General features: G+C 35.5%; 1 protein-coding gene across 2 annotated transcripts in view; it reads left to right on the plus strand.

The window, feature by feature from the left end:
- Positions 1–17,548, plus strand: part of LOC149774023 (E3 ubiquitin-protein ligase TRIM45-like) — a 67,078-nt gene that overhangs the window by 11,971 nt on the left and 37,559 nt on the right. For both annotated transcript variants that reach the window (XM_089945915.1, XM_089945916.1), the window contains exons 2-3: positions 9,106–9,129; positions 10,989–11,012. In XM_089945915.1, the coding sequence (XP_089802041.1) occupies positions 9,106–9,129; positions 10,989–11,012 (48 nt within the window). The remainder of the gene's footprint in view (positions 1–9,105; positions 9,130–10,988; positions 11,013–17,548) is intronic.

A 17,548-nucleotide genomic window follows, 5' to 3' on the forward strand; every position in this document is an offset into this window, starting at 1 on the left:
GACATTTGGAACTCCCAAACATCACCAATGACTCTTAGTATGTTTCTGAGATGGCTCATGAACGCGGCTGTAGGATTATTATATTCAGATCTGAATGTGGGCATTCTATCGCTGATTGTTGTAAACAACGTCCTTATCGCGATGTCGTTGTTGTCAACATATTTCATGGTTGCTGCGTCATCATCCGATTCTGGTTCCTTCAAATTAACAATACTATTTCCGCCCATATTGATTTCGCCGGTCATTGTATCGCCGGCTTTATCAACACGTGTAAATATCTCTCATTTGGTCTCACCGATTGCTTCCTACGAGTCTTTGATTTTCCACCATCAGTAAATACCATGATGTTATCGTTTCCACATCCTGAAAGTTGCAGGATAACATCGACCCATTTGATATTTCTCGTCTTTAGCCTCCCATGCTGGTCCTGAAAAAAGACTATCGGGTTTCGCTCTCATGAACCACTGGAAATATATGTCCTGGTGCCGAAACTCCTTGCTTTGATGCTATCTGCTATGTGAATAACCCAGCACCGTTACTCTGGACGCTGTCTGTGGTCATCGTCAGATACCACTGCGTTGCTTTACCGCCGCCATTCATGAAAAGAGAGCAGCCGGTGTTCTTTAACAAGTGATGGTGTCATTGTTGGCATCTACAGGACCACAACGAAAGCTTTATCAGTTTTACCTTACCAGCCTCAACTGTATAAGGGCACCTTATTGCATCGTTGTCCGTGGCTTTTTGAACTAATGGTATTGATTTTATTAGCACCAAAAATAACTTTTCTGACATCATTTGCAGAACCTAAAGATGTGCGACAGTAGAATAATACATGAAAATTTGTCATTGTCATGTAACATCGATCGACGTGCTGCTAATCATTGTTACGCTATGGTTCTGGTGGTGATCACTGGTGTCCTTCGCGAACATCATTGATGGACCGGCGGATCGCGAATAATCATCGGAATATCTTGCCAGACCCAATATGGTCGTAGCGACGTCGACGTTTTCGAGACATGATTCAATGTAATGTCCATAAAATGCTGACCGTAACACTGTTAAACAATGCCATATCACCATTATTAACACAACCAACTCGATCTCCAATTCCGTATGCTGTATTATCTGCTTTCAGATTGACCTTCCATCTCAATAAATGCCACAGGTGGGCATGAAATATTTGCTTATACCATGAACTTGCACCTCGAGTTGTCAATGTGCGACAGGTGCACGCGCATCATAAGGATACTACTGATAATCACGCACTGATTCATCTTGGAGATCTGTCGCGTCCATGTTAAATGCGGTATCAGATACACGCTAGAAATTTTTATGATGTTATTTGTTGTTTAAAATGATCGTCGATCCAGGCCACTTCCCGCTACCAGACTTGCAGTTATATTTATGTTCATCCCCGTTTCGGCTTCTTTTGTCAGAGATAGCTCAGCAGCTAATTCTTTCAACCGCTCATTTCCGGCTTGATTTATTGTTTTGCTGACACTTGCTGGCATCACTTTGACGCTGGACACTTTTACAGGCTGTGGTTTTCGTCGTACTAATCGCGGGAGTCTGTCCCGGATTACTGAGAATGCTTTACCAGCAACATTACCAACAGTGCCACTACCCTTATCATGAACAACTTCGCTTTCACGCCTAGATCATTTGCAATCGGAAAAGCTTTTGGGTATATCTTTCTAAATAAACCTTGAATAACATCACTTCTCCATAGATTGATGTATAAACCAGTAATTGTGAATTTATCCCCCTAACCATTTCAGGTCCACGTTGGACATTGTGCATAATCATGTTATTTTGCTATCGCCGATCTAATTGATCAGTCACTGTAGTAATCGTCGGTAATTTCATCACTTAGTGCCAGATAGACGCTGCTGTCCTTGAATACGCCGGTACATAAAAGCTGACAAATAGCAGCTGCTTCATTGATGATTTCATGGAAATTATTGCTCGTCTTTCACCAATCAAACGTTCTAGTCGATCAGCATCAGCGAGGATTTTTTTGGACAATGTTTATCTTGAATAACCGGCCAGGTTTGTTTTCTGTGATGTTGATCGCGCGTGGAAAGGCCACTTTCGGTTGCTCTTTCAGGTAGTTCGTCGTTCGGATCTGGATGTGGTTCCAAATGGGTCAAAAAGCTGTATTTTTAGGAGGACAATAGTCCGTTTTGAATTCCTCGGAATTTTATATATTGTCAAAGTCAGCAATAATGGTCCTTTCATTTTGGTATTTCGGATATTTTATTTGGGCCCCAAGCTAGCCGAGGTTACCTACTACATCAATTCTGTCCCTCTCACCCAGTCCCGACAGATTTAACATTATTAGATTTGGTCCAGCTTTGAACATGGTGTTAAATTTATTTTTGTCGGAGTTATAACCCACATTAAGATAGTAAGTTAGCACATCTAAGCTTATCAGGGTGTTTAAATATGTAGTGTTTACCTAAACACATTTAATGTATTGTATGGAGAAAGAAAAAACATTGCATATTTTGAATCATTCTATCCCTTAAGGATAATGAAAAAAGGAGACATTGAAATTAATAGTTTTAAATACCAGTAGAGTAAGCCAAAAGGGGCATTATGGTAGAAATTATGTTCCAGTAAGGACGTATATTGTAATTACATTTGACAATGTATGTATGAGTATATACTCTCTCTTTTGAGACCAAATTAGTGAAGTTTATTTCGCGTTTCTAATTCTATATGTATTATAATCTTTCAGGAAGAAAGAAAGAAGAAAGAAATGGCAAGTATATCATGTCTGTTTTCAGTCAAAGTTACAAAATTGTTTATTCCTGACGGCCGTTCTGTGGTTGTTAGATATGTACAGGTATCACAAACTGTTCATCGAACTCGACTCATCTTTTTGGCATGATTGTCAAGGTTGTTAATTCATTGTAATGCTTCTTAATCTTTTGGTGATTAAATATCTATACGATCATTTTGTATTCAGTGAATATCACCAGAACAGTTTGTGATACAAGTCGAAATGGTAAACAAGTTAAGCAACACGTATATTAATATCAATGGTTCGAAGGATTGGAAGAAGGTGGAAATTAAATTTCGAGTCCCCTCATCATTAGCGAAGTAACGATCAGCGTGTCTGAGGTTTTGGTTAGGAAATGTAAAACTCGAGGCTTCTAGAGGTTGAAAACCAACTTTATCACCTATAAGTATCACCACTTATGGTATTTGCCAATTACTAGTTATGCTGTTCTTGGGATTAGTATGTTGACTGAAACAAGCTGTTAAATTGATTGTTTTGGGTACTATAACCCACGTTAAGATATTATTAAGTTAGCACATGCGTTATAAGGTTGAACTGGACATTCTTAATCAGGTGCACTTCCCATAATATATCGCCTAGGCTAGGTTATTCATCAGATTCAACTACAATAGGCACGACTTAAGTTATTCTGAAAATGGCAACATTTAACCGACAAATTGATATAAGAAACTTTGTATGCATGAACACAGGCACGCTCACAAAATAATAATACTAATAATGTGGACTTTGTATAGTTACTAATCTGTATAAGCCCTAAGCGCTTTATAACATTAGACAAACCTATAACATAACAAACATATAAAATGATATTATTACAAAAAAACAAACAAACACCATGAAATTAGAAAAGATAAAAACATGCTGAAAATATATAAGGTAGGAAACATTATTAGGTCTTTAGGTATGTGCGTTCGAAATAAGTGAGTTTTAAGAGCACTCCTGAATGGGATCACTGTGTCTTTGTGTCTAAGTTTAGTAGGCAATTCATTCCACGTTGCTGGACCCTGGTATGCAAAAGAACGTTGTTCAAACAGACATATACATACACACAGAGACACCGACACAGATCACACTCAAACACATACATGACACAAACACACACACACACACACACACGAATGTGCTGATATGCCAATGCTCTTATGCATTGATAATGTCTTTAACTAATATTACACAAATCCAACGTATTGTGTTAATCTACCAGTCAGTGAGCACATACAATGCATGATTCCGTTCCAATCGCTTCTTATTGCAAGACCAACCCAATAAACTCTGATCACAAAATGATCCCCACATACTGATCTAAAACAGGAATGAATTTTTGTTTGACCAAATCACTATTTATACGCATAGTCACTGGCTCATCGTCAAATCATGTGACACGCTAAACTTAATAATCCCCCAAAAAACGAATAGTAACGTACCGGAGACCAAAAAACCTCAAAGATGTCCGAGTCGGGGCAAAGCTAAGATAATCACTACATAAGACCACCCTAATAAATATAGCCCTTGTGGCGATGAAAAGTTTTAAACCATTGAATACATTACAAAGACCAACGCATTCTCGTGCAAACCGACTTGCGAGAAAATAAACATACATGATCCAAACAGAACGTATAAAACAGAGAATGTAATTTATCCCATCACGTGCAAGATCTGTAGCTTTCTTTATGTCGGAGAAACTAAAAGGTTACACATACGGATCAGTCTTTGCTGATCTAATTCGATAACAAAGAAGGTGTACATGAGTCCAGTTGCAGAACACCTCTAATCCCGTGGCACACTTTCAGTAGTCTAACACTTATTGCAATTGCTCACAAGCGCAACTGGAGTTCCGAGACCAGGAAAGAAAAGGAATCTTTCTTGATACACCGCCTTAGAACATTGAAAACAAAAGGTTTAATCCAAGAACACTATACAAAGATAGCTATGCACAAGTAAAATTATCATCTGTTTGCAGCCTGTATATTTTATTTAAGTAATTATTTCAATTTCCTTATTACTCACCAATAACCTATAATTACTATTAGAAATAATGAAATATCCAGGATACAAATTGCGGCTACTCAAATTTACATCAAGAAAACTGTGATGTAGCTTTTGATTTTATACAATACAGTTAGACACAGAACTATGATGTCTATTACAAGAAGCAACGATACACATGCAATGGTTGCTGTTCTAGGTCTTAACATATCTAAAAAAAGAAATGTAGCCAGTAAGTGAAATATAAGTCAACAAACTCACTATTTCCATAGAGAACACTGAAAACGGTAAAAATACACAGTTTTGTGAATCAAATTCTAAATAATCATAACTGTCCCGTCGGAATATCCAATAATATATAATGTTCCCAATGAACTCCAGTTGTCTCGAAGTAAGTAGTCTTGAATGTCCTGATATGCTATAGTCTCGAATGTCTGCATATAATAATGATACAGTCAAGAAGGTCTTGAAATGAATTTAAAATAAAATCAAAAGTAATGTATTTTAATCCGAAAAGTCAATTAGCACGTTAGGAATTCCAACGAATGATTTAAAAATATTTCCTTTCAAATGATTTCTAATTCCATCGCAACTAAGCTCAGTTGTTTCCCAGAAACGGATCTAATATTGGGATGAACATTATTTTCTTACAAGCTCACTATTGTATGCACATCTCAAGTATTGGCCTACGACGCAGTAGAATATTATGGGAACGTGATCATTCTAATGAAAAGTTCATCTAACTGGTAAGCAAGGCTAGGCCTTAAACTCAAGTATTAGACAATAAATTGCTTACAACTTGTCATACAAATTACCATGTGGATACTTATCATCTCAGGTAATTTTATCATTTAAAGCCGTGCCCCAGAAGAAGGAAAATATGTATTTCAATACTAACGTTTCTCACTTTTCGTTCTTCAAAAACGTGCTGAAATGTCAGATACTTTTATAGTCGGATTATGCTAGTGTATCGTTGAAAAATGCCCACACCAGAACTTATACAGAAGATATTTTTCATTGCTTAGTTTAAGAATTAAGTATAAAGTAGCCATTATTTCTAATGTACTGAAAAAGCTATGTCTTGTGTGACCCACTGCTTTGTCCATACTTTTGGCTTCTAATGTACTGAAAAAGCTTTGTCTTTTGTGACCCATTTCTTTGTGCATACTTTCGTCATTTTTTAAGTTCGAAATGACATGAACACATCCAAAACAATACTTTCTTCTATAATAAATCTTGTGTCCAAAATATTGGGACTAAATGCAGGTTATGGTGCCAGGAGAATATCACACTCAGTTTGTATAATTTGTAACATGCAATTAGTGACGATTCGAATAAAGGAAAGATAAACAAGAAACAAACACCAAAATCAATCGTCGTTATACTTTTAAAAGAAATAGACAGATGTTCATTCTTAAGAAATGTTATGCGTTCATAGTATGATATGATTATCTCGCTTACATAAACAATTCACATTACACACATAACACTACAACTACATTATGCAACACAAGTTTGGTTCCTGGGTAGTAAGTGTTATTTCGTAATTGCATATGCCTAAACAATATAGAACATGCCCCAGAAACTTTGCGTTTGTGACCAGGACAGTGATATTTTGAAATGTATATATTTCCAATGAGAACACGGGAGTATGTGTCTTTTAGTTCACATAAAGTAAAAATACAACAACATTTGAATCAAAATTAACATGTATTTATACTAAAATAATAAAAAAAAATGACTACAACAGGTTCAGAAGTGAGTAGGTTTTCGAGATTTACGATTATACTGTAAACTACGTTCATGCATCAGCCCCCAAATGTAATCTCCCGTCATGTATTCGTTGTACTATCGATTGTAGCGGCGTTCAAAATCCAGTATATCCTGTTGGAAGCGCTCGCCTTATTCCTCCAGGTACTCCATTTTCTCCTTACATTTATCAAGATGAGCATCAAGGATATGGACTTTGAGGGACATCCTACAGCCGATTGTGCCGTAGTGTTTCACCACAATCTCAACCAGCTCCAAATTGTTTTCGGCCTTGCGGTTTCCCATGAAGCCCCGAACCACTGCGACAAAGCTGTTCCAAGTCGCTTTCTCCTTATTAGTGAGCTTCTTGGGGAATTCATTGCACTACATCATATTATTTATATGTGGTCCGACGAATCGCCGACTTTGATCTTTGCCTCAGATAGCTTAGGGAAGAAGTCTTGAATGTACTTGAAGGCTGCCGACTCCTTATCTAGAGCTCTGACAAATTGTTTAATAAGGTCCAATTTAATGTGCAGTCCTGGAATCAGTACCTTCCGGGGGTTCACCTATGGCTCCCACTTGACGTTGTTCCTCCCCACAGAAAACTCGGTGCGCTGTGGCCAGTCCCACCTGTGGTAGTGCGCCTTGGTGTCCTTGCTGTCCCAAAGCAAATATATCAGTGAAAATTGGTAAAGCCGCCTTGGAGACCCAACAGGAATGAAATCATTTTGAAACATTCGATGACCTCGTCCGTTTTCATCATAGTCAAGGCATAACAGCAAGGTCTTGATGCTGTTGTAGTCTTGTTTTGAGGTGAACAGGTGAGCCAAGGGAAGGGACGGGTACTTTTTTCTACTATGGAGCAGCATGTCTTTGAGGCTCATGGATGAGCTGTCATTTGAAAAGATTCCACGGAATACTTTTTCGCTCTTGTCTTGATACATTGTCCGCAGACATAGCAAAATGCAATTAGGAAATAACACATACTACAGCCTCTTGCAGCCTCCTCAGAAAAATGTAGATATGTATCCACTTAGGCAGCTGGAACTAAACTGAACTGGTGGGCTTAAGACCCCTGTATTTATATCAATATTTATATTACTGGAAAGTTTTAGAAAGTTCTAGAAGTTACTCCAAGTTTACGCAGCACTGTATCTATCTAGAATGTTTGGAAAATAGGTAAGTTTGAAAATATCACTGTCTTGGACACAAAAGCAGTGTTTATGTGGAATACTAGCCATTTTCTATAATTTTGAGGCATAAACAATTAGGAAATAACACATTCTACCCAGAAACAAAAGAAAATGTTACATGTTGCTATTTATAAGCTACGTCAGAGTGTCCTTACCTCTAATAAATGTTCAAAATAGAAAGCTTAAATGTGTATTTACACTCAATTACTTGTAGACCTTTTATCAGTGTTATAATGTTCAAGCTGAACAAGGATGAGACCAGACGGCTTACTTAATGCATAGCAGAAGTTGCACGTTTTAATGTACTTTTATTTAAGTCTTTGATAATCAAGGTTTTAATGCCAGGCCTTTGGCATCGTTTCGTCATAAACATTTACTGTGTTATACACTGAGCCGTTGTTATCATGTAAAGCCCAGCCCAACAAGAACGAAAAAGAAACCTGCAAAGCTGCGATTGACATTACCTATCTCTTCCAGAAAAGAATTTAAACAGATGAACATGATTTATCTTAGTGTAAGATGACTTGATTTGAAACGTGCAAGTCAAACGACCATCTACTAGAAACCGTATATGCGCTTAATTTTTATGAAGTGTCATCATTGTATAATTTGCTGTTTCTTCTTGCCTGATTCCCGTAATAAAAGCAAGAATCTTGAATACTATCTTAAAAACAAATCTGATAATTTTGGTTTGTCTTCTTAAGAATGTCATCATGACCACACCCAACAACACGTTTTTAAAACTATTTTGTATAAGCATTAATAACACAATGACCATTTTCAATATTACAAAGAAATGGCTCATGCTTCTATTTTCCATCTCCTCGAAAATATTACTTTTACTGTGCAGATTAATGTGGCATATATAAATGTTGTATTCAGTTAAAAAGGATGCATTACGTTGACACAATATGCCTTTCCTTTGTTAGCCCAGACGGGGCATATTTGATGACTGACGAGCTTTCTGTTTTAATTGCTGTATGCAAATATGCGTATTTTACAAGTTTCAGGAAATTATAACAAATACCGAAACTCTCTAGATTCATTTGCTTGTTTGTGTCTGATCGCATGCGTCATGCACTTTTTTCTATAAAAAAGTAAATGTACTTTATGGCGGAAAACATTGCAGCTCAGTACTGGTCATCACTTTAGGATACAGAAAAGAGAGAAGAGTTAAAATTCAGAGACCTAAATACAAGCCAAGCTGTAAAATAGATTCGTTCTAACGACATTTATTCTTAAATACTCTGCTCAAGTAATGATATATGTGTGTTCGCATTGGCGATGATATGTTTAACATCTCTTTTGACTGCATTTAATGGAAGTTACATTTACATTGTCTGATATCAAATTATTATATTGTTTCAGGAAGAAAGAGAGAAAAAAGAAAAAGTAAGTATTAAGATGCTTTCATTCAGCCAGTAAGTGCACATAATGTTCATCCCTAATACACCTTTTAAAACGTATGTGACAAGGAAGGATAATAATTATAATGTATATAGACTTGGGACTGTACCACATGGTCATAGCGAGATACAGGTTTGTGATTATGTTGTATGTAACCACTTTCTACCTAATTAATTAGTTATACTGTCTGGTAGAACCATCTGCAGTTCGTTTATTTACTTGTACCGCATAGTGTGAAAGTGCGCAGTCTACAAACAAGTTAGGGCTGATGATCCGAAGCGGATGGAGAGGGGGGGGGGGTGCTGACCTGTCAAAAACGGTGATTTGGAAAGTATCGGCAGCCAACCAGTTTATGCTGAGATGACGGCAATTTGAGTCTGAACAGTCACTTGATTATTTGATGCTATTTTTTTTTCGTTATCACAGGACCACTAATTGACTTGCGCGTAAATTTAGTATGTATATGTCTAAGAGAAGTTAATAACTGAAATGTAATTTTCAGTTTAATTTAGTTTATGTAATTGATTAGATTTTTGTATTTTACATACAGTGGCTCGTGTTGTTCTATTATATATTCCTGCTCATATCTCTCTTATTCCATCCATTGCTTTCGTATTTCATCCTGTCAATAATACCAAAGTCAGTCATCTCCTACATAACCAACACCAACGCACCATGATGTGTGGGGATCACACCCTCCTCACGATGGCACCGTCAATAACAAGCCAACGTGTCAAATTAAAAAGAATTCGTCGGGAAAATCGCTACCATCGATCACTGCAGACAAGCACACTACAAGGACATCTACATTATTAGACATGAGAACATCCCCATCCCATCGAGATCACATCTCTACGCTACTCATTAACACAACATGACGTGCTCCTTTGATGACAAACGATACTCAACATATGACATTCAAAGATTCGCCATCGGATACTCACATGCATACAAAAATGATAATAGATATTATAAACACACTGACACAAACAACACACACACTCTCACGCACAAAACAAAACAAACAATTGAGCCAGAAAGCCCGTTGCCCTAGCTGTTTATATCAAGGGGGGCATCGCTCACTTTTTCACGCAGAAAATAGTGAGCCAGAACCCCCATTAAACTGATACTGCCGTTTTCTACGTTTACAAGTGTGAATACATTCTCAGTCAATAAGTGTACACAGTGAACTTTACCGACCACCGAATTATCGTAATCGTTTAAAAAGTGCATGATATGCTATGTTAATTATTGATTATTCGGTCCTTACCATTCCAAGATTTACTGAGATGTTGACAGAAAACTTTATCCATATACATAATGTGAGGTAGCGTGCTTAACATTGGTCGATACTACAAGAAAGGAATGAAAGTAAGTAACCTGTTTTGGAGTCTGGACATTAAGGTTTTAAATGTGCATATAATTTGGATGGTTGGTTTACATTTATTACCACGAGGAAATTTTGTTCTGTACAAAACAGTGATTTTAGTTCACACGTCATGGCTTCACCAAAAATGTATATATTTGTAGCTTATGTGCGTGACCATATTGTATCGTATGAAAGTACAGACAAAATGTTTACATTAATGTTAGTTCTTGTGCTCAAAGATTTCTTAGTCATGGAACAACAACTTTGTTGATGGTTTATTTTATTGACACTATTCTACGTTATATTGATAGTTTTAGTATTTTATAGAGAAATGTAAACTATGCATCATCATTTATCTAATTTTGTCGTGCCTTACACTGGATGAATACGTGGATGCGTATATACTTCCCATCTTGAGAGCAAATATGTAGGATATTTCATCTTGACTAATATCAGATGTATCCTATTCTTTCAGGAAGAAAGAGAGAAAAAAGAAAGAGTAAGTAAAATTAGAGTTGCTTTCAGTAAATATATCAAATCATGCGTTACTTACAATTATATGATTTCTAATACGACAATATTTATGAAAAATAATTATTGCCAACTTTTCCTCATTTTTTTACCATTGCCAAAGAAGGATTATTTTCAAACCCGTGTCTATTTAATTTTTTTCGATATTGCACATGTATTACTTTCGACGGAAAACGAAGTAGCATCGTTTGTTCAATAAATGCATCCAAGCGGACACTTTAATGGACTAATACATTATACGTTTGTCTCAAGAAGTGTCTATGATGATATGACATTATCCTACCAACTTTCTGTCCTGTTTAAGTATTGACTGTCGGGTCCAAACTTTTAGAAGCACTGGGATGATAACTAGTGGCTTTCTTTTTCTAAATGTATAATGTGGCTAACATTGTCTATTTTATCCCAAACGTAAAGGTCACACGAAGGAAAATGTAATAATGAAACTTGTTTCCATGTGCGGAATAAAATTTTAGAAATACCGGAAACACTTTCTTATCATATTCAACAAAACATACACGATGCGTAGTCCCTGAATCAATGATGGAGCCACACAAGATACGAGGTCTGCACGGTTTCTGTTGCTACGTGATCAGCTAAGACATATTGGTATTTAATAAGGAGCAATGAGTTTATCTCCAGCAAAGTAGCTATGCAGTAACAATATTTCAAAGAAGGTGTCGAGTTAGTATAAAGCGTTAATAATTAATCTGGAGTATGTTCAATGAGATATAAAAACACACTGTGGCATACACTACTCCAATATTGCACAATTTGTCTAATTCTGCGTTTCATTATGGCAGGCATGCGTGGATTCACATTATTATTTGTCAAAATCAAAAAACAAAAAAAGCAAAAAAAAAAAAAAAACATGTTTTAAATGATCCCAACAATTGTCAAGGCGTTCTACGCATAGTTGTGCTAAATAAGAACGTCATCGCTATCTTGAATAAAGACGAACTGCATGGACAAGTCAAAGGGAGGTAATCTATGAAACTCAAACTGGTTTCCTAAAATGATACTCGCCTATATTAACATGTTTAGTCTTCAAAACATTGGTCTATAAATAGTTAAGCAGACCTGGTTTCATATTATTTTGTCTTTTACTGACTTGTTTCAAGCCATTTGATTCGATACTCCCTCATAGTGTTTAGAGAAGTAGGGTATCGAATAAAGTTTTTTCGTTGTATATAATCAATGTATATTAATAGTTTTGTGTACGTGTCTACGTTGATCGGCATTATACACAATTTATCCTTCTCACATAGGAAACAGAAACAATTGCATTATAAGTCATTTAAAGTTGAATCTGTCAATTATTCGATTACTATATATATAGTTATGTGTGTGTGTGTGCGTGTGTATGTGTGTGTATGTGTGTGTGTGTGTGTGTGCGTGTAATCGTTTCCATACTTGACAATGTACTATACTGACTGGGGTGATATTGCTAATTGTCAGATACTATCAAAACTCTAGAAATTCAAGTTGAGGAGAAACAGGTTTCCAAATTATTATTGACTAAACACAAAGTACTGTTCGTATAAATGAAGGTATTTTGAAAAATCGTCTATCCTATTTATGCCACAGAACACAGTTTGTGTGGATACCAATATTACACCAACTTCATATGCAATCTATGCATTCTGTCCAAAATGTTGTCAACCTCAAGTATAATTATCAGCGGTAGGTACTGTGATTTTCCTAGACAATCTTAGTCGTTACCTGCGGTATCCCCCATAAGGCCGTAGGTAAATAAATCAGCGATTTTCATCAGATACTGTATGCACCACAATTGCACCCTCCGACCCGCCATTGATCTAAAAGAAAATGAAATTGCACACCTGTTTTAAAATTTATTGCAATAACTGATTCCTGATATTTAAAAAACTGATTGTTTAATGAATAATTTAATTCTCAAAAGTAAGTCCAGAATTTATGTACGAAAACAACATTATAGGTGTGCGATGGGACAGATGCATCGAACGCCATATTACCCACTAAAAATCAAATGTGGATGGAATATAGAAGAATATTAGAGGAAACCTCGACATTATGAGATAAGTTCTAAAACAAATGAAAACGGGTCGGGTTGTGCCTGCCTTCTAATCGACGTTAAATTATTCAAGGAAACATGTATTATGCAAACAAATGAGAAATTTAATTATTATCTTAACTGCATACTAGACGTGAAAATCGGCAAAATAATATATCATTGACATTCTGGCAATTGTAGCCATCTTGCAAATCTCGTCATAGCCGCTCCTGCTGAATGGACGGTCATGTCAACGTGAGATTGTTACTAAGAGACTTATTATGGTGAAAATGGGACCGACCTGAGATCAAATATGTGCACCAATATGGCCATCCTGAAAATCTTTGTTATTGCTACTTCTGAATGAAATGTAATATTGAGATAGGGTTTCCACTTGGATGCTTCTTAAGAGGGGCCTAGTGTTCGAAAGCGCTCACCTTTACCGATCACGGCTATCTCACTTCTGTCCACGTGGGTTCGAGTCTCGGACTCGGCCAATGTGGTATGTGAGAAAGCTTGCTAGTGGAATTTCTTGGGCCGGTGGTTCTTAAAGGATTTTTTCCGTAGTTCTTCCTGCACCAGTTGTACTTGCCGCCATGTATAGCCTATATTTCCCTGAGGAATGGCGTTAACCCAGAGCAAGAACAACAACATCAAAAGAAAAGCACCATTTTTATAAGTGTTTCTTATGATTCGGCGGGGTTCGAACCCGCGACCTCCCGAATCCGAGGCGGACGCTCTAACTACTAGGCAACCGGACTCATCGTCAATATTGTTAAATCGTTTATATCGTTTATATCAAACAATCACCGGGGGCCCCTAGTGGCCGAGTGGTCTAAAGCGCTCAGAGTTTCGGATCACTGCTATCTCACGCCAGTAGCTTCTCGTGGGTCGGTGGTCCTTTTCGGGGTTTTCCGCGAGTTATTCCTGCGCCATTTATACTGGCCGTCATGTATAAGTCTATCTTGTGCTGAAAAATGACGTTAACCTCTATAATAATAACATAAAATCAAACAGTCATTTTTCCATCTGCTATTTCATCCAAAACCATTTTGTTGTGTTTTTTACAAAGTGTTCCTTACAATACAAAATTCTAATTTGAATGATGCATGAAAACAACAAATACTATATGAAATATCCTCATGGCCTTTTTATTTGTACTTAATCATTTTATTTGTACTTAATCATTTTATTTGTATTTAATTATTTTATTTTTATTTAATCATTGATGTTTTCAAAGTGGAACTGTTTTCAATTTGTTTATCCCTTAATGCTTCTGTACAGAAAACGTTTACTTTAATTTTAATCGAAAGTCTGTCAAATGATAGGAATATATCTTAGCAGATATGTGGATTGTATTTGCATTAGTGCATTTGATTTTGATATTGTGCTTTTAGCTACAATTGGACTTGGTGTCCTAGGTTAATTGCATCAATATCATTATATTTGTACATCGATTTTTCTTCAATCTTTAAATGTAGTCGAATTAACTGCTGTCAGCTATCTTGAATTTACGGCTATTATAGATTTGATGTTTATTCATTATTTCGGTGGGGATAGTACAACGAATTCTGGTCAGAATCATGCCTTTTGAATGAGCTATATCAGCCGTTTATACGACAGATTATGCAATTATTACAGATATATTTCATCAATATATAATACATATTTTGGCATTAATAATTGTTCATTGGATTCAGCCAGGATATAGATAGTTAAATAAATAGATAGATAACGTGCCTATGTGCACGCGACTATGTTTGACATCTTGTTTTGTCATAAAATCATCACGTTTTATACTTATCCACTCCGATAATTATATCATGTAAGTCCATGCTCCAGATATAGGAACATGAATCAATCAGCTTTGACAAAAATGGTGCAGTTGACGTTGCCTAACACTTCCAAAGAAGTGCATTCTGATTGGTCTGAAATACCCATAGTGTAAGATTTTCTAATCAGATTCTCGTTATCGTTCGAGAATGTGCACACCAGCACAGACACAAAAAAGGCTTTTTATCATTTATCAAAAACGAAGCCACACAAGATATTACGTCTGCACGGTTTCTGTTGTTACGTGAGCAATTAAGGCATTTTAGCATTTATTAAGAATCAATGAGTTTATCTCTAGAAAGCAGCTGTTCACTAATAATATTTAAATGAAAGGGTCAAGTTAATACTTTAAGGTGTTATAACTTTAAGATATACATATCTACTCTGGAGTATGTTCAATGGTATATTAAAACACATTGTGACATAAACTGCTCCAGTATTGACCCACTTGTTTAATTATATATTTTAGTCTTTCAGGCATGCGTGGGTACATGCTATTATATATATATATATATATATATATATATATATATATATATATATATATATATATATATATATATATATATATATATAATGTATTAAAAGATCCCAAAAATTGGCAGAGCCTTCCACACATCGTTGTGCAAAATAAGAACGACAGCGCTTTCTTGAATAACGAATGCCAGCATGGGCAAGTGAAGGGGGGATAATATATCAAGCTCAAACTGGTTTCCGAAAAGGGACACGCCATATTAAATGGTTTAATATTGAAACATTGGTTTATAAATTGTTACGCATACCTGGTTTCATATTATGTTGTCATCAACTGACTTGTTTCAAGTCATTTGATTTGATTATCTCTCATAGTGTTAGGAATGTTTAGAGAAGTAGGGTATCGAAAAAGTTTTTTCATTGGATATATTCAATGTACATAAATAGTGTTTGTGTATCTGCTGTCTACGTTTTTAAGCATTATATACAATTTATCCTTGTAACATACGAAACAAAAACAATTACATTATTATTATTTTAATGACGAATATGTCAATTATTTTATTACCAAAGATATATATATATATATATATATATATATATATATATATATATATATATATATATATATATATATATATATATATACCATTGCCATAATTTATACTATCTGGTGGTGTTATTACGAATTGTACAGATATTATCAAAACTCTAGAAATTCAAGTTGTGTTGAAGAGGTTCAAGATTACTATTGAGTAAACTCTAAGTACTGTCTCTCCTATTTATACCACAGAACAAAATTTGTGTAGCTATCATTATTATACTCATACTGAAAATTTGCAGAACAGATTTGGTAAAAGTTATTCGAAATTACAAAACGATATGTTTTCTTTTGCATTCCATACCGGTAAATTTGGCCGATATCCTTTTCTGGTCGTGACGTTACAAATTACTTTAAAACATGATATTTTAATTATAGATTATTCATACTCAGCATAATGTTGAAAACTATTAAGAAAAATCAACACGAAAATTAAACCAAAATGGCGTTCCAGGCCTGAACCACTGTCTCCGTAATATTTACTAGATAAGGCATATCAAGTTTTCTTTTATATTTTAATTTTGCTTCTGATTTAATTTGTATGTGCATACATTCTTTTGAACTCGCATAACCATTTTGTTTCTTTTTTACCTTTCATTTAGTTTGATGTTGAAACTTTCTTTTCAACTCGCTCATCCAATTGCCATTTATAAACTTTTTATTTTCTTGTTTGAACTTTATTTATGACTTCCGTCTGCCAAACACGAGGTAACGAGCTCAATGCTCGCGTCATCCCAATCTTGTTATAATTTTAACTTTTTAAAATGTTGAATCTTTCTTTCAAAGTCGCTGATCGCAAGTTTTCAATTTTAATTTTTTTATTGTTTAAGTTGAAATGCTAGAAGAAACAAGGTTCGCACCCAGTAACTACTAACTTTCTTCTATACTAACGTTTGCTAAGCAACAAGTTGTCAGTTCTAAATTCGCGGCACCCAATTTGTTTATTTTCAAACTTTCTTTATGACTAACGCCTGCCAAACACTAGGTTCCGAGTCTAATTCACTCGGCATCGCAGTTTTGTTTTTATTATTTCTTTTTTAAAATTTATGTGGAAACTTTCTTTTCTTACTACGCTTGCCAAACAATATTTCGCTAGTTCGAATGTTGCAGCATCTACTTTGTTTTTTGTTACTTCTTCATGTTTGAACTTCCTTTTCAACTCGCGCATTCCAAAGTTTATTGCGGTATTTCCTGCTTTTTATATTTATGTTTAAACGTTCGCAAGAAGTCTCGGGTTCGAAACTTGCGGCTTCCCATTTTGTTATATTGAAACTATCTTTTATTACTAACGTCTGTCAAACAAGAGGTTGCGAGTTCGAAACTTAAGGCATCCCAATTTTTTATTTTATTTTTAACTTTTTTTGTTTGTTTTCATGTTAAAACGTTCTTTTGAACTCGCTCATCACAATTTTTATAATTGTTTTACATTTTTACATGTATGCTGATACTGTCTTGTATTACTCTCGGCATATAGCAGATTTCATCGGCATAGTACATGGATTGTCCATCTCTGTTACGTTTGCAGTCACTTTGGACACCAAATTCTTCTGCTGACTGAAATGCTGTT

This window comes from Sinohyriopsis cumingii, unplaced genomic scaffold, assembly GCF_028554795.1.
Source record: "Sinohyriopsis cumingii isolate HCF-2022 unplaced genomic scaffold, ASM2855479v2 utg000452l, whole genome shotgun sequence".
Lineage (NCBI taxonomy): Eukaryota > Metazoa > Mollusca > Bivalvia > Unionida > Unionidae > Sinohyriopsis > Sinohyriopsis cumingii.